Genomic DNA, 18782 nt, shown 5'->3' with positions numbered 1-18782 from the left:
TGATCATTGCCTATGAAATCAAATTCACACTCCTTAGTCTGGGATCTACGGCCCTTCATGACCTTGGGCACCAACATGGTATAACTGCCACGATCTTGGGCTCCAGAGTCTGATAACCTAGTCTAGAATTGCTGGGCTATAGTAAAGATCTAAGGAGATAGTACATGTAGAGAACATAGCACAGATGCTGGCATACAGTCAGTGTGTTGTAGTTGACATCCATTACCATAGGAACAACTTGGCTGCCCAAGCTACCTTTCACACCTCCATGCCCTTCTTCATACTTTCCCCTCTGGGCGGGTTGGCCTCTTCCTCACTCGAATTCACAGCTCAGTAGATCAGAATCCCACCCATAGAGATGGGGCTGCTGGCACTAGGAAGGCTTCCCGCATGCCCCTGGTCGTTTTGTCCCTGTATGAGTCTGTTAGTGACACCAGTCTTATCTGCCTCTAGAATGGGAACTCTAGAACAGGGATTTTTTTTTTTTTAAGATTTTATTTATTTATTTGACAGACAGAGAGAGATTACAAGTAGGCAGGCGGAGAGAGGGAGGGAGCAGGCTACCTGCTGAGCAGAGAGCCCGATGCGGGGCTTGATCCCAGGGCCCTGAGATCATGACCTGAGCCGAAGGCAGAGGCTTAACCCACTGAGCCACCCAGGTGCCCCTAGAACAGGGATTTTTTATGTTTTATTTATTGCTATATGTCCAGCACCTAGTAGTATCTTTTTTATTTAAAGTATGACTCTGTCTACTAGACAGTGTACTCTTGAAAGACTTGTTACTGGTTTATTCCATAGCTTCCATATTGTCCTTGTGAATTCAGTTGTGATGACCTATGGTGGGCAAATTATGAGCTAAGGATTCTGCTCAAAAAGGGGGAATGGGAAAATCCTGGGAGGCAGAAATCGGAGTCAATTGGGGAAGTTTTACTCCCTTTTGCCCTTGAGATGACAGTGAGGAGTTAACTGGAAACCCAGAAAAGCAGGTGAAATTGAGGGTAGCTATACAGCTATTATAGGAAACAGTTGGAACTTGGGTTTTGGCCCGTACATAAATTAAGTTCAGTGGCTCACCCCATATCCACAGCAAAGAGTGACCCTAGGTTAGCATCCACAGTTAGGTTTCTTTGACAAGTGTTCTCTTGAAGTTGATGGTTAAATCTTACATACATGTCTGGATACATAAGGTTTAGTCGATTATGTGACATAGACTACAAAGGACCTATTCTGATACGTCCATTTCTTTGTCTCCTGGAGTGCTTTTCACAATGTCTGAAGACAAGAATATCAGCTTCTGAAGGCTCAGGCCAGGGCCAAAGATGGTGGTCCATAAATATTTGGTAAATAAATGAGTGAGTGAACCAAAGGATAGACCCGGGAAGGATATAAATATTAAAGGTCCTTTTGAGATCTCCCACATCTTCGTACTGATGCCATTCAACTATGCTTTTTATTTTTTTTTTAAAGATTTATTTATTTATTTGACAGACAGAGATCACAAGTAGGCAGAGAGGCAGACAGAGAGAGAGGAGGAAGCAGGCTCCCTGCTGAGCCGAGAGCCCGATGTGGGGCTCGATCCCAGGACCCTGGGATCATGACCCAAGCCGAAAGCAGAGGCTTTAACCCACTGAGCCACCCAGGCGCCCCTCAACTATGCTTTTTAAAGAATAAATATAAGGGCACCTGCATGGCTCAGCTGGTTTAGTATCCGACCCTTGATTTCAGGTCATGATCTCAGGGTCCTGAGGTCGAACCCCACGCACATCAGGCTCCACACTCAGTGTGGAGTCTGCTTGTCCTCTCCCTCTGCTCCCCCCTACAGCTCTCTTGAGCTCTAAAATAAAATCTTTAAAAAAAGATTCTCTCTCCCTCTCCCTCTGCTGCTCCCTGCCCCTCCCCACTCCCACTCTAAAAAGAAAGAAAGAAAAAATATAAATGCATTTAAGTATTACTGAAGTCAGAGTAGTGTTCAAATTTTGAATTTTTCTTGATCAACTGTTAACTTGTGTGTGTTGGGGGGGTTCTGCAAAATTTTCTAATATTCAGAAACGATCCTTCTACTTGAAAAGATTAGAGGCATTTGGCCTAAGATGCTTTTGAAAACACTTCCAGCAGAACTCTTCGACACCTTCTTGGCAGAGCTTCTGGCGAGAGTCACAAGCTCACTGCTGCCCTTTCTACTTTCAGATGGCCAGAAAAGTCTCACGCCATGCTCCCTTGGAGCCAATTCACCCGAGACAAACTATCTTTATTGCATATAATCCCCTCGGTTGCCTAGCCCAGATTCTGTGTTTCCTGACTGTAACATTCTACTGTTCCTTAAAGCTCACATCAGCAAAATCAGAATTTGAATATTGTCCAAAAGCAACTTTTGGTCCTTAATCAATTGCCACAAATTTTAGTATTAGATGAAGCACCAAATAAAATGTAACCATCTGTTTCAGACTGTGCCAAAATTTCACTGAAAATATGCCCTCTTCTAGAACAAGCTTCTCAGCAGAAATTAACAACAACAACAAAAATTAGTCACTTTTTCTTCACTCTGGGGCTGGTATATTTAACAAGGAGTGTGATGATTCAGTTTATTCTGCTTCCAAAGCAAGTTGTCAACTCTAAGTTCCTGACATTCTGGTTTGAGCCAGACACGGACTGTTCTCTACCAGAAATCATTGTTTGGTAAGTCCCAGTGTCCTCTTCTGTCCGACTCTACTGAAATAAACCTGTGTCCGGTATTATAGTTCAGTGGCCGCTCAGATATAAAATCTTTCCTTTGGGTTAGAAAAGAGGATCTGTACTTATCTCAGAATTCTCAGCTAACAGGCAATTTGGGGGACACTAAGGTGGCATTTATTGGAAGAGGGCACTGCAGGATTGCTGGGTGCCCATGCTTCCTAAGAAAGGTCTCCGATGAAGCACAAAGTCCGTGGCTGTAACTGGTGGATAAAGACTGACCAATGACTTTGCATTGATAATTATCTTTTAAATTCAGCAGTATCTCTCAACCGTGCCAGGAACAGGACTGTGCCAGGAACAGCCACTCGGAGACAATTAAGACATAGTTCCTGTTTCTGAGGAGCTCATTGTTTAGCAGGGGACACGAGTGCGTGTAAAGGATGGGCAGTACATAAGAAACCACAATACAGTGACAAACGCTGCAGCAGAACCAAGTTCAAAGGGACACGGAATCGCTGAGTGGTGTGAACAATTTGCAGGGGTGCTCAGGGAAGGCACCACAAAGATGAGTTTTGCAGAACCTGGAAAAATCAAGTTTTCCGGGAGGACAAAGGTTAGGGAGTTGGGGATGGAAAAAAAAGGATGAGTATTCAAGGCAGGGAAAATCATCCATGCAAGGATGAAGAGAAGCTTGGGGAGAGCAGCCAGAGCCGAAATGGGGCTTGGCAGATAAGAATGGACAAGTAGGCTACTGTTAGACCGGGGCCTTGGGTGCCAAGCTGAGTGAAGATGCCAGCAGTGGATCATGGGAGGCGACGGGAATAGGGCTGCGTAGGAAGGAGAGTTTGGGGGCAGTCAAATGGCAGGAGACTATGTTATGAGTGGAGACTGTCGTAAAGGAGTGGCTGTCCTGGAGGCTGATAAGAACAGGGTGGGCCAACGAGAGATAAGCAGGTGCTACTGGTGGCGAGAAACCCCAAAGCTCCTGCAGATTAACACCAGAGCAGTGGTCGGGGGCCCAGAGAAGCCCTTAGCCTTCAGAACCCTTCTCCAGATTATTTCTGTTCAAAATTAGCGCCTGGAACACTAGCCAGCAGAGTGGATTTCCTCTGGATGATCGGAAATGAACCCTTGGGTAGGCAGTTACCAGATATAAGCTCAGTGGAGCCCAGGGCTCTAGGGCGGCCTGGGTTTGAATCCTGGCTCTGCTGTCAGCACCCTGATAGATGGGCATGCCAACAGCACCTACCTTGCACGGTTGGTGTCAGAGTGAAGAGCGGATCCATGTAAAGTGCTTAGAACAGTGTGGACCGCGGTGGGCTCTGAGCAAATGAGAGCTCTATGGAGCGTGGAGGTGGTCAGCCTGACCACGTGAAATGAAAGTTGCTCTGGTCAGAGGGGACTGGGGGTGGGGTCATGCTCCTTTTCCCTGCCCATTCCATGGACTGAACCTTGACAGAACTTTTCTACCAGCTCAGAAAGAACTGGACTCTCCCCATTCCTGGGGTTAATTTCTACCTGTACTTGCCGAGCCCAAGATACTCAGGTAGGGTTAGCTGCTGCTGCCAGACCGGGCACACTCTCTGCATAGAGTGTCTGTTTCTCCAAAGTGAGAAAGCCTGGGGAGTACTGGGAGAGTGACCCCCCCCCCCCACCTAAGGGCACTGGAAGGATAATCTAGCCCAGGTGCATGCTCCCCAGCATCAGAAGCCGTGCCCAGTGTCCTGCTGGTGGAGAGGGACAACTCACTGAGACTTTCTGAATCTCACCCTCAGACACAGACAGCCTGCTGTCCTGGGAGTGGGGTTTAGAAAGATTTCCTTCAGGGGGAAAAAACCCACGTGTCCAACAGAATAGGAAGTGGTCATTCTTTCCTGCTACCTGGAGTGGCCTGGAATAAAATTCTACCTCAACGGGACTGTTAGGAGGGATAAATGAGTTCACACAAGTTAAATACTTAGCACATATGAAGTGTGCAATGAATCTTCGCTTAGAACTCTTATTTTTAGGCTGTAATCCTAATTCTTCTCACACCCGTTAAAGTAGGTATGGTGTTCAGTGGTTTGAGTGGACGTTCAGTGCCCAATAAATACACAGAACTGCAACAACAACAACAACAACAACAACAACAACAACAACAATATATCTATCTCCAAGAAGATTCTCTGTATCTGCATAGTTTGAGAAGATAAACCATACTTCCCACATTATGAGACACTAAATAAAGTAAAAATGTATTCTTTTTAGTTTGGTTCAAGGTCACTGCTGTCATTTTAAAGCCTACAGTTCCGACCCAGCCAGACCCTGCAGGAATCCGAGCAGCATTTGCTGATTTGGCATCTGCCCATCATGGAGTAGAGGGTCATGCAAATGAGGGTCTTTTCAGAGAACCCTAACAAGTGAGATTTTATCACAGCACTGCTGACCCCCAAATTAAAAAGACAGGAGCAGTTCTAGAAGCACTCCTTGGCTTCCATTAATAAAGGTTAGCTGTTACATTAGGCAGACCAGTATACTCTGGGGAGTAACTAGTATCTTATTAAGTTATAAATACATTTAATGGCTTTAGTACTGGTTTCTTATTTCGGAATGAGGAAGAAAAAAATAGAACTCATAGTCATTAGTCTCTAAGTATAATGCCACTATTTTTTATAATGTATATTTACCTACAATACGGTTTATGAACTACCTTGTTTTTCTAGTGTCCACATACTCTCTCAAAGGACACTGTGACTCCTCTGTAACTGTAGCAGGCCACAAGAAAGTGGTAGATTATAAAAGCACATTACTTGGTTTGGATTCAAACCAGTCAGACCAGTTCAGAGTTAAGACTGAGCCTTCCTTCCCTACTCTCAGTCCCCTTCTGGTTTCTCATTAAGGGGAGGGGAAAAAAGAAAAAAAAGCCGTCCTTGCCCATCTCCATTCACTGATCTCTGAACAGAGTGCTGACCGAGTTTTCTTACAAAGAACACAAGATCGAGATGGAAGGGCACAGTGAGACTTTCTGCACGGAGAAAGATCTTATTTAGAATCATTTACCCAATCATATATGACTGTTACATCAAGCCGAAGCTTACCTCATCTCCTGTGGCTGACCTGCTAGCGGGTCCATTGACTGTGGGCAAGTTCTAGAGCTGTGTACCCTCCAAGATGCCCAGGCATGGAGACTGTCTCAGGGAACACTCCGGTGGTTTGGTGGGAAGCGGTCCCTGAATTGACTCTGAGGAAAGCTAAATAAACTGCACAGGTGTTACATGCTCCATCTGGGTTATACCCCTCACATCCCACCCCCCTTCTGTTCCCAAATACAAACGAGCCACTTCCATCTTTTGCTTTCTCCTGATAAGGAACACAGTGCTTCTCATCTTCACACCCCAGAGGTCTCCGCCCCTGCGGGAGCAGCGAGGAAGCCTGCTCCCCAGGTGGGCTGGGGCTGCCGGTAAAGGGGGCCCCAGCGGGGGTCAGGGGGGTCACCATGCCGCAGGGCCTGAGCTGTCTGCCCTTGGTCAGCCCCGACAGGCCCCACCGCAGAAAGGGCTAGAAATGGTTCTTCTGGACTTCTTCCCACACAGAGAATGGCTGAGCTAGCTGAGGCAATCTGCAGTTGGCTTTAAAATCAGCAATGGGGAGGGGAAAAGAAACCTCACAACAAACAGTGGTAACAGAAGGTTTGTGTGGGAAGACGGTTAAGTTTGGTCTAAAACAAGCAGTGTCTCTGGTAATGAGCTGTTGTTAGGAAATACGTGGGCCCCCTCAGTGCCTGCAGCACTTTTAAAGAGCACGGTTGCTGTTTCTTTAGGGTTTTTTCGGCGGGGGGACGAGTGCGGGAAGGCACAGTGAGGTGAGGGAGAGACCCCACCAGAGCATGGGGCATTACAGAGCAGTGAAAAGAAGCATCTCCAAGGGTCACAGCCGTGAACCCAGCTCCGCCGTAACAGGTGCACCTCCTCTCGGGCACAACAGGCTCCTGCGCGGAGTGAGGGCACCTACAGAGTCGGCAGGGGTCCTGGTGTGACACAGAGCACACTCCGCTGCGGTGCCCGTTTCACATACGCGCTGCTTATAAAGGGCGTGGGCAGGGTTAGGGAACGTCTGTGAGGACAGTGCAGCTCTCGAGGGCTGGCCAAGGAGAGGGTGTGGTCACCCAACTGTCCAGCGGTCTGAGAGGAGCTGTGGCCTCAGGCAGAGCCTGGCCACCTGTCAACCCCCACCTGGCAGGAAGGAGCCAGGGGAGGGAATTCGACAACCTCTCCTCTAATCCACCAGGTTCCTTCCAGATGATCTCTGGGGTACCCTGACCAGAAGGCAGGGCAGGTCTGCCAATGCCAGCATCCAGAGCGAAACACAGCGTGAGGGGATCTGAGGAGCCAACAGAATACCTAGCATGCCTAGACCCTGGATGGAGCTGGCGGGGGGGGGGGGGGGGGTGTGTGAAAATGGGCTAATCATCATAAATTCCTGACAGGCAAATGCTCACTCACTACTCACTTGGTCAGACTATTCATCTGGCATTTACTTAACAAAAGGCTACAACCTTCATTTTCAGGGGGCAAAAGCCAGGATGAGAAGAAAGACATGCGGTCATATAACTAGAGTGAAAAACAAAACTTTTTACAAAGTTGACGGATAACATTTATTAAAACATGTCATACAAAAGGGCATGGTCTCTTCTATAAGAAGAAAATATTAAACAGTAACATTCAATTAAGTAAAACCATGCTGTACACTGAAGACAGCAATATATAAAGACAAAACTATTCAACTTTTGCAACACAGGCATAACATTTCACAAAATATCAATAAGATATGCACCTAATGATAATCTGTTTATCATCAAATGGTTTTGTGGCCTAAGAGTCACCTGACTTGCATAAATAAAGTAATATTCTGGAAGAAACATTGGGAACCTCATAAAAGGAAAGAAGGCAGCAGCAACTGACATTATGACACAGGCTTCAAGCAACACTTAAAAAAAAAAAAAAAAAAAAAAAAAGGTCACATTTGCAAAATGTGTTCCAGCATCTTCCCATTGGGCACTATCAGTAGAGATCAGAAATAAGAAACATGTACCTTTAAATATATAAGTAGCAAAGAAAAAACCCAAACAAACAGACCCTGGTTTTACTCAACAAAGTTAGTGACCCATGAAAGCAATTAAATCACAACATTGGTGTGGCAGACGGGGGTTGGGGAAGGGGGAAAATACGCTTCATGGTTTCCAGCGTCCCTAAATGAGACTTTCACAGAGACAAACACCTGTGGAGCTCCCCCATCCTCACCCAGCAGGCTGCGGCAAATTCCCCTCCCCAGGACAAACCGGGCCACTTCGGCAGCAGTATGGGGATGCGTCTGCCTCGTGCCTCCACAGGAAGAGGTCACTGAGACCAAGCAGCTCTCCCAAACAGCCAGAAGCCAGCGCCGGGTCAGTTTAGCTCAGCAAATGGCCACTAGAATGGAGAGGACCCTTTCGGGCAGACTCTTTGAGAGTTGTGGCCTGCAGAAGGGATTAGAGGAAGGGGAGATCTAGAAATCAGAATCAACAGGCTGGGGCCCAGGAGAGCCTGAGGGTAACCCTCAACACACGCGAGGAAAGGCTACACCAGTCCTTCCTTAGACAGTGATCCCTACGTGACCAAGTGGATTGCTGTAATGTGTAGATCTAAAATTAAAGGCATGGTATAAATACTCATATTAAATACCACTGGTGGTGCCTTGAAGCCCTTTCCCACTGGGATTGGAGAAGAACCACAGTTAAGACCCAAAGTTGGGGACAAATACTTGGTTGTAGGCCATTAACACGATCCCTGAAAGACTGTTTGGAAAATGTTACCCACAACTATCCAAACTCATTTGGAAGGATAAAGATTTTCTAAAGCTGTACTGAGGCTACGCAGAGAGACTATCCAACCCAGAGTGGGTAGGAGAAAAAAGGTAGTAATCCAGTACGATCTCCTAATCCTATAAAGTAAAGTTTATAAAAATTCACTTTCACTATCCAAACTAAGGCAATCTCTTTCCCCCACCTCTCTGAACATGGCCAGCACTTCAGATGCCAACCACTTTGCAGGGTCTGGCTGACCCAACTAGCAACCCGAATTTTAAAGGAAACCCCAACTACCATAAACAACTTAAAACAGCAGATGTGAGGAACTTACACTTTAAATTCTATACTTAGCTGATGTACATCTAAGGATTTCAATAAAAGACACCTTTCTTCACAACACATGAGATAAGTCCCAGCACAAGTGACTACTTCCCAAATTGTCACCCAAGGGCTGCCCACCACTCCTGGCTGAAGGAGCATTCTTTAACATTACTCGTAACAAAGGTGCTGTGCTAATTTCAGCATAACTGAAGAACCATGATTTTTCTGGAATATTTTTATTTTACCTCTCAGACTCTTCTCCCAAAATGTCCCAATGCTCATTTGAATACAATCTTTAATGGGAAACAGCACACCAAACATTCCAAATTATTAGAAAATGATTTGCTAACACCACGGGAGAGGGTGATCAGCTTTTGGCAGAACAAAATGGCTTCACTGCCTTGGTACTAAAATCAGTAGGAATAAAAAACCAATTTCTTCTCACACATAATGGCTAGGATCATCCCTAAAACCCACTGGCTTCTAACATGAAAAAAAAAAAGAGAAGGAGCAATTAAACTCTGCTTGCACAGTCACCTCTAGACACATCTGTCAGGTGTGCAGAGAAAGGACTGTAACCGTGAAGTTTTGACACAAAGAGAATATTAATGTGGCAAACAACCAAGAGGTAATATCTAGTTTCTACGTTAAAAAAATCAATATATATATATTTATAATAAAGTTTTAAATACAAAGTGCTTTTTATATATCGAGAATGATACAGTGTTAATGAACAGATCCCTGTTTTGTAATGTTGATTACAAGAGTTAACGGGTAAATAAGTACTTTCTTTCCCCTTTCCAGACAACGTTCAACAAGCCAATGCCTTTGTGGTTGGAGCTTGAGAATGGGAGGCCATTGCCAGCAATGTGTATCACATTAGAGCAAAGCCAAACTTTTAAAACAAAATTTTACCTCAAATCCAGGAAAAGTTATTTTTATTTTACGGAAAGAAGTTTCCACTTAGAAGTAAAAGACCAGTAATTTGTGGAAAAGCTGACATAATAGTAGCACCCTGTCCTACCCTGGTGAGGCCTTCAGGTATCTGACACAGCCTGAAAGCATTCTGAATGGAGGCTTCCTTTTTAACCTAAAACATCTGACCGAGCTGCAGAAAAGGTCCAAGAACAGCAGCTTTTCTTGCTGGCTTCTGGTGCGTACAGCTACGTGGACTTGTAAATTTATGCAGCTTTACCTAGAATTTGGGAACATGAATCTGGAGGCTACCTTCTAAAATTAGGATTCCTTCTTTCCCCCTTTGAAAACCCCTTCCAGCACTCCTAAGAACGGCAGCATTAGCTCGGTGTGCCCCTCTAAGACTCCCTCTCCCACCAGTGTATTTTCAAGACTCCGCTTGCTTGGTCTTCTCTCCCGCTCAAAAGTCTGCTCTTCCGAGACTCTGGCTGGTCGCTGGGAGTGTCCTGCAGCCTCCATAAGCTTCCACACACAGGGAACTCTCAGCCATGACTTCTGGCTCATTCCCACTAACTGTGGTCACTAACTGACCTCCTCAGGAAGCATCATAATCTGAGAGAGAAATGGCTCAGCAGCCAATGGTACCACGGTCAGAGTCAAAGCAGGCTAGACGCCTACTAACCGCAGAGCAGATCCCACTGTGTGGATGCTATAATTATACAGGATTTGGGACAGCAAACCAATTAGAAATACCTATCTCTGGCACCCTAGAGAATTGCAATTAGATACAATTGTCCAAACTAAATGTTAGTACTAAAATACAAAACTTTGCCTTATCAAGAGTCTGAAACACATTGTGAGAGTGGCATCTTAACAGAAATTGAAGCTTGTACCGTACGTTGTTTCATACTTAGAACGTCACCCTCTTAGCATCTCCATAGTTAAAATACCCTTTTAGAGAGAATAAAACCAGAGAAGAGGGCTCTGTTAATCACTTTTGCATCCTAGGAATCACATTATCTGTAGCTTTTACATTAAGTAGCATTTCATTCAGTGAGGCAGCTACCAAAACAAATCCACGTTACCTAAGTTATCTATGGTGAGAGCTAAATAAAATTCCAACATGACCTTGTAATAAGTGATCAAAATCGGCTGCCCCCTGAAACAGAACTGGTAGGCTGGGGTCCAGTTCCAAGCGCAGGTGTCTCTATCACCAAGTCCACCTGCCTCAATCACAACAATGGGCCTGAAGTTTTACCTCGCCAGCTGGGAGGTGGGTTAACTTCTCCCCGTTACCCACTCCAGGCCTGGACAGGAACATACAAATTTGAGGAATTAGATTTTTAAATTGGCCTACTTAGAGCTGGTCTTTCAGAAATATCTTCCATTTTTTTTTAAGCTTCTCTCATAATAGCAAGTAGCACGCATCATCTGTGCCCAGATTTGCATAATTACCATAGTTTATTTTTGTGCCTGCCACTCAAGGGCCAGATCCTATTTTTAGTTAGCCTCAGTCGTATTCTGCTCAGCCTTTGCAGCTTCGTAGGACTTGGTACAAGAAGTCACATGCCTGTGGAAACTGTCCCTCCACATAAATCTCTTTGCACAGATATTACACTCATACGGCTTGATGCCTGTATGAATTTTCATGTGGCCCACGAGATGATGCTTCATTTTGAATTTCTTACCACAGACACCACAGCCATAAGGCCGAAGACCGAGGTGCATGCTCATGTGTCGATCTCTCTGACTCTTGTGAGTGAAACTTTTCCCACACTGACAAGGATACAGCTTGTCGGTGGCTGAGAATCCTAAATGGGAAGCTTCTTCTTTAATCCCTGTTACCATTTCGATATTCTCACTGTAGCCTGACGCTAGGGCAGCCTCCTGTCTGTGCCCAATGAGATTCCCATCTGACCTCTCTCCGGAAAACTCTTCCATGGAGGAGCCATAGAAATCCACCTGCTCGTCATAATTGCTTTCATCAGCCTGTTCGTCAAACTCCGCTTCCACTTTTTTCTCCCCGATGTGAAAGTCCTCCTCTACTCCCGAAGGCTGGACGGAGTGCTCCGTCTGCATGGTATTGATGGACTCGGTGACCTGGTGCTCGTCGTAGGTTGCGTGCACATCCATGCCCTCGCATGCCTGTTCAAAGCGCTCGGGCTTCACGTGGATCCAGCGTTTGTGAGCCATTATGCTGGGCTTGCTGTACATGGGCCGGGTGTAGTGGAACTCGGCACTGTCGCTGGCCCCCTCCTCCCCATCCTGGCTCGCCATTTCCGTGCTCAGCCGGTCATGCTCTGTGGACGAGTTGCTGGGAAGGTATTCCTGCTCGGTGAGCTGAGATGACAGCTCGTCTTTGGTGCTCTCCTCTTCATTCTCTGCATCCCTCAGTTCCTGGGCTTTGGGGAAATCAGCATGGCCCCCAGAGCCCAGCTCAAAGCTCTCTACCAGGCCATTATAACTACTACTACTTGGAGACTGGTGGTCACTGCCATGATTCAGCTTCTGACAGAGGACTGTAGGGTTTCCCTCTAAAACCTCAGTGCATTTGTCTACCACATGCCACATCTGGAGGAAGCTTGCTGCTGTTAAGTAACTAACAATTTCTGGAGCAGGCATGACTAGACGTCCCGTATAACTAGATAAGAGAATGTTCTCAAATACTCTTGGGTTCATCACATCAGGTAAAACAATTCTCCTGCTGTTTTTCAGGAGTACCTGGTCACAAAAGTAGGGTGAACTGGCAGCAAGAACAGCTTTGTGTGCCCGGAAAATGTGGCCTTGGACAACAATGGAAACATCACATAATTGTCCTTGCTGGCGCTGCTGGTTCAGTTTCTGCAGAATTGTGCTGGAAAAATCAGGAAATTCTACTCGAAAAGAGTTTGTTCCAGGCTCCATTTCATCACAAATCTTGTTCAGTGCTACAAGAGAAAGAAAAATTAGTACTAATTCTAGCCCAAAGAGGAACTTACTGATCACTAAGAAAACTAAGACAAGTTCCATAGTTCCATCCAGTCCCCTTGCCTGTGGGCGCCAGTGGGAGGAGCATTCATCCCCCAGAGCAAGGCTTGCAGGTGTGAGTATGCTGAAAACAGGAACCACCCACCATCGACACGGTAATAACTCTCAATTTTGCCTATGTCTGTGAATGAGAGAAGAGAATCCACAGAGATGTGATCTGTAAGCTATACAAATCTCCTAAATAAAACAGAGTAAATACTTCTACTCCAAACGAACATGGCACCTATCCAAAGGACAGAGTTTTTAAGAGACCTCAGATTCTATCCACATTTGCCAAGTTGGGGTAAGGAAGTAAGGATGAAATTGTGAGAAGGAAGAGCTATGTAACTTCTGAGACAAGAATGAACTCAGCAACTGTAAGGAACAGCAAGACCGTTAGGCTATACGCCAGCATGGGAGTGAGGGGAAAAGGGGGTCAAGTGGCCAGAAGAATCTTGCCTTTGGTCCTTTAGCACCACAGGGGCAAACTCACCAAAGCCCCAAACAGTGTTTCTCTGGTGGCCATCAGAATTTGAGCCCTTTAGGAGCTTCTGATGTGAAGCAGAATGAATTGGGAAGGCAAGGTATTCCTTCTGTCTGGTGGTCTCCAAGTTGTTTATAGACCAAAGAGCATAGTAAATATTGTCCCTGTTACTGAATGAACTCAATCCGAAGATAAAACTAAAACAAAGAATAAAGGATCGCCTGTGCTGTTACTGTCAATATATTTTGTGGGGTAGTCAAGCATTAGAGAAAATTTCAAATAGCAACAATCAATAAGATAAACTTCGTTTGAGATCCTGTTCACACACCGTAATTCCATAGTAAATTAAAATAAACCAGTAAACCCGAGAGATTTATTGGCGCTGTCACCTGGTTCCAATACTATATCCAAACACTGTTAAATGCCAGATTTTCTAAGTATGAGATTAAAAACAAAGCAAACAAACAAAAAACCCCGCAAAGATTCAAAGTCATCTTCGAGAGATAGGGAGAAAGACCAAGAAAAGAAACCAATGTTTCTTGAGTAATTACTATATAGCAGGGGCTATACACCTTTTTTTTCCCACTTAATCTTTATGACTCTGCAAATGTGGAGACTGATATTCTCAAGTTCAGCTATTTCAGGTAACTTTTCCAAGGTTAAAATAAGAGCTAGTTTTTATGAAATTGGAATTTGATTGACTGTGGGTCTCTATGACTTCAAAGCCTATGCTATTTTCCCTATAACATCATTCTGCCTCTTCTAGGAAGATGCCAAAATACCATGTTACTCATTATTAATTTTTAGAGGTAACATAGTATTTTTAGAAAGAAATATTAATTTATGGCTACACCTCTTAAAACATTTCATGATAATTTAAAGCAAAAATAGACCAGGAAATAAACTATCCAGGTATCTGTAATTTCAAAAGGAGAAGTTAATAGTATGTAAACATAAGACTTAGAAAGTATGGAAATTCTGAGAACCATATCTGGGTATACAGATTCTCTGCTAGATCACATCACTGTAGAATTTGGATTTTAGCTATTTAAAAAAAGGGGGGGATAATATACACATGTAAAGGCATTTACAGAAACTTGTTTAAAAAACAAAAAACAAAAACAAAAATTCTTCACCAATTGTTCCTATTCCTCCTCCCAAAGAAAATCACCATTAATAAATTCATATATTTCTAGAAATTTTTATATGCATTTATCAGAATAGACCATATATATCCTTTAAAAATTCTTACCCAAATGGGTTCATTACCTACATTTTATTCTGCATTTAGCTTTTGTCACTTAATAGATTTTGGGAGAACTTCTGACATGGTATAGACTGTGTCTCTCCAAATTCATGTTGACACCTATTCCCTCAATGCGATTACATTTGGAGGAGGGTTTTTAGGTGGTAATGAGGTCACCAGGGCAGAGTCCTCATGAATGGAATTACTGCTCTTATAACAGAGACACAGGGGCACCTGTCTGGCTCATTTGGTAGGAGCATGTGACTCAATCTCAGGGTAGAATTGAGTTTAAGCCCCACACTGACTGCAGAGTTTAATAAAAACGTTAAAAAATTACAGGAGACACGGAGACTATTCAGCCCTTTTGCCCATGTGAAGACACATGGAAAAGACGAGTTAGCTATGAACCAGGGAGTGGGTCCTCTCAACACACAGAATCTGCAAGTGCTTTGACCCTGGACTTCTTAGCCTCCAGAATTATGAGAAATAAATTTGTTGTTTATAAGCCAACCAGTCTATGGTATTTTGTTACAGTAGCTCAAATGAACTAATGTACTATATTAGCACAGAAAGAACTCATTCAGTTCTGTTTAATGACGATATAGCTCCTGCTATATGGACATACCCTAATTTAAGCAGCTCTCTTCTTATAGAATTTCAATTGTCTGGGCTTTTGAAATTAAGAGCAATGCTATTATAATATATACAATATAATTATACATCTGTGCATAACTATCTTAGCATATCCTTGGAAACATCTATAAGGTAATCTCTACCAATGGAATTGTTGGGTCAAAGGGCTGCGGATTTGACATTCTGATATATATTACGAAGCCACTTTTCGGAAAGGTTGTACCAAGACACACTCCTACCAACAAGGAACAATAAGGTCTACTCCTCCACACTCTTAACAACACTAGATATTATCAAACCAGGGGGAAAAAAGTTTCCAAATCTCCTAAGTGAATAACCCATAATTCATTGTTGTTTTGATCAACATTTCTTTAATTATGAATGAGAATGATATTCTTGGTTCATGTTTACTGGTCATTTGTTTTTCCTATAAATTATCAGTCATATTGTTTGCTCAAATAAATTGGGCAATTAATCTTACTGATTTGTAGTTTTTTGTAAATTAAATTTATAACTTTGAAATGTATACAAATTACCCAATCTTTGCTTTTATGGCTCCAGGGTTTTGTATTAGACACAGAAAGGCATTCCCAACTCCAAGATTATTTTTAAAAAGTTAAAAGCATTTGTTTTTTCCCCCTGGTGCCATTTTTTAAAAAAGCACTTAAATGTTTAATACACGAAGAGTTTGTTTCGGCATAAGGAGTAAGGTTATGATTCCAGCGCCTTTCCCTCAAAATGTCTAGCCTATTTTCCCAACACTACTACTGAACACTAATCTTTTCCTCAAGATTTCAAGTATCTTTTGTGGAATCTTAAGTGACTGAGAACAAGACTTTTAAAAATAATTCTACAAAAATAAAGGTCATAAGTGATATTAAAGGAAGTGGTGAAAAAGGGAGCTCTAGGGATCAGTCCCTCCACCAAAACAACCAGTAAGCTGCTGAATAATCAGAAGCTACTATTTCAGAACTCTGGAATCTGATCAGATGCTTGTAGCAACCAAGACAATGCTGGCTGAAGGGAGAGGCGTTGAACTTCACCAAGAGAGCTGTATGCACAAACCAACTATAAACCCCATTCCTCACCCCTGTGCCAGTCTGTGGGACAGTGGCCCACATTCCTGAAGTGGCTGGCTCATACCAGGGAGGACGAGGATTACATCTTTCAAAGCTGAGGGTTTGCATTCTGGCCAGTATGGTGGATCCACATAGCTTTGTTTTGGCCCGCTCAAGCAGCAATGTCTTCCTCAGCAGCATCGATCATAAACTTTTTTCCGACCGTAGATTTTTTTCAAAAAAAGATATTTATTTATTTATTTGACAGACAGAGATAACAAATAGGCAGAGAGGCAGGCAGAGAGAGAGAGGAAGGGAAGCAGGCTCCCCGCTGAGCAGAGGGTCCAATGCGGGGCTCAATCCCAGGACCCTGGGATCATGACTTGAGCCAAAGGCAGAGGCTTTAACGCAATGAGCCACCCAGGTGCCCCTTAACCGTAAGATTTTTGAAAAGACAAACACACTCCCCTGCCATCCACCCCCAGGGCCCGAGTCCAAGTATTTAAGGAAGTCTGTCACAGGCTGACCATGTAATAAAGCAACAGAAACTTCAGTGACTACATGCAATAAGGGATGTAGACTTTGCAAAATCATTTGGAAAAACTGTCATGCAAACAAATTACTTCAGCCCTCAAAAAGTAACAAAAGAAATCCCAAAGGATAGGAAGAATCTGATTTCAAGAGTTAACCATATTAGAATACATAAAACGTTCCAGCTCTCAACCAAAAACTACAAAGTAAAAGGAAAACAGGTGCATTCACAAGAAAAAGAATAGTAGAAACTATCCCTGAGGAATTTAAGACATTGGAATTACTAGCTTAAGTTGTTAAATCATCTCCCTTGTATGTGCTCAAATTGCTTAAAAAAAAAAAAAAAAAAAAAAAAAAAAAAAAAAAAAAAAGACAACCCCCCCCAAACCCCACTATGGACAAAAAAACTAAAGGAAATCAGGAGAAAAATGTCAGTAAGGAGACAGAAATGATAAAAACGAACCAAACAAATTCTGGAGCCAAGAATAATAGCTGTGTTGTGGGCTGCATTATATCCCTTCAAAATTCATGTTGAAGCCCTGACTCCTCAAGCACCCTAGAATGTGATTGCTATGAGATGTTGAGTTGTTGTTAGGGTGGACCCTAATCCACTCTGACTAGTATTATTTTAAGGAATGAAATTTGGACACACAGAGAAACATGTGAGGCGTGCACAATGTGAAGATACAGTGAAAAGATGGCCATCTGCAAGCCGAGAATAAAGGCCTCAGGAGAAACCAAATCTACCAACACCATGATCTTGGTCTTTTAGCCTCTGGAATTGTGAAATAACAAATTCCCGTTATTTAAGCCATCTAGTTTGTGATGTTTTTGAAAGACATAGGAAACAAATACAGGTTGAAATTAAAAATTTACAAGAGGAGCTCGATGGCAAATTTAAATAGGCAAAAGGAAAAAAAAATCAGCAAACTCAAGGACAAAGCAATTCCAACTATCCAGCCAGAGGGATAGGAAGAAAAATGAAGAGAAATGAGCACAATCTGAGGTACCTGTGGGACACCATTAAATGTACCAACATGCACACCATGGGGGTCTCCAATAAAAGAAAAGATAGAAACAGTATTAAAAGAAATATTGGTAGAAAACTTCCCCTTATAAAAGACAAACCCAGGGGCGCCTGGGTGGCTCAGTGGTTTGGGCTGCTGCCTTCAGCTCGGGTCATGATCTCAGGGTCCTGGGATCGAGCCCCGCATCGGGCACTCTGCTCCGCAGGAAGTCTGCTTCTCTCTCTCTCTCTCTCTGCCTGCCTCTCTGCCTGTGATCTCCTTCTGTCAAATAAATAAAAATCTTTTATAAAAAAAAAAAAATAAATAAAAAAAATAAAAGACAAACCCATACATCCAAAAAGCTCAAAAAACTCCCAAGTAGAGTAAAATTAAAGAGATCCACATTAGACACACTAGAAGTTAAATAGCAGGAAGTCAAAGACAAGGGACTTGAGAACAGCAAGAAAGAAGTGCCTGATCACATAAAAAAGGAGCTTTAGTTAGATTTATAGCTAATTTTTCATCAAAGACCATCAGGGCCAGAAGGCAGTGGTATGACATTAGAAGTGGTAGAAGAAAAAACTGTCAACTTGTAATTTTCTATCTGGCAAAACTATCCTTTCTTGAATAAAGGAGAAATTAAGACAGTCCCAGATAAACAAAAGCTAAGGACATTCATTACCAGTAGACCTCCTCTACCAGAAATGATAAAAAGAGATCCATCAGGCCACTATAAAAGAATACTAGGTAGTAATTCCAAGTCACATGAAGGAATAAAGACCACTGATAAAGATTAGCAACGTAAACATAAAAGCTGTTATTATTCTTTTGACTTATAACTCCTTTTTTTCCTGTATGCTTTAAAAGATAAATGCATAAAATAGTTATAAATCTATGTCGATAGACAACATATGAAAATGTAATCCATGACAATAATAGAAAGGGGAGGGATAGATATCTAAGTAACAGAGTGTGTACTACTGAAACTAAGTTTGGGGGTGCCTGGATGGCTCAGTTGGTTAAGCATCCAACTTGATTTCGGCTCAGGTCATGATCTTAGGGTGCTGGGCGTGCTTAAGATTCT

The 18782-nt window shown here is 43.2% G+C and overlaps 1 protein-coding gene across 9 annotated transcripts in view; it reads right to left on the bottom strand.

Moving 5' to 3' along the window:
- Positions 1-7281: 7281 nt before the first annotated feature.
- ZBTB43 (zinc finger and BTB domain containing 43) overlaps positions 7282-18782 on the bottom strand; it is a 35837-nt gene continuing 24336 nt past the window's right edge. For all 9 annotated transcript variants that reach the window (XM_082695682.1, XM_082695684.1, XM_082695687.1 and 6 more), the window contains one exon: positions 7282-12660. In XM_082695682.1, the coding sequence (XP_082551808.1) occupies positions 11234-12637 (1404 nt within the window). In that variant the 5' untranslated portion in view covers positions 12638-12660 and the 3' untranslated portion in view covers positions 7282-11233. The remainder of the gene's footprint in view (positions 12661-18782) is intronic.

The sequence above is a fragment of the Mustela nivalis genome (genome assembly GCF_964662115.1).
Source record: "Mustela nivalis genome assembly, chromosome: 13".
In the NCBI taxonomy this organism is placed as follows: domain Eukaryota; kingdom Metazoa; phylum Chordata; class Mammalia; order Carnivora; family Mustelidae; genus Mustela; species Mustela nivalis.
The sequence above is the reverse complement of the archived record's forward strand: the minus strand, read 5'-3'. Positions and strand labels throughout refer to the sequence as shown.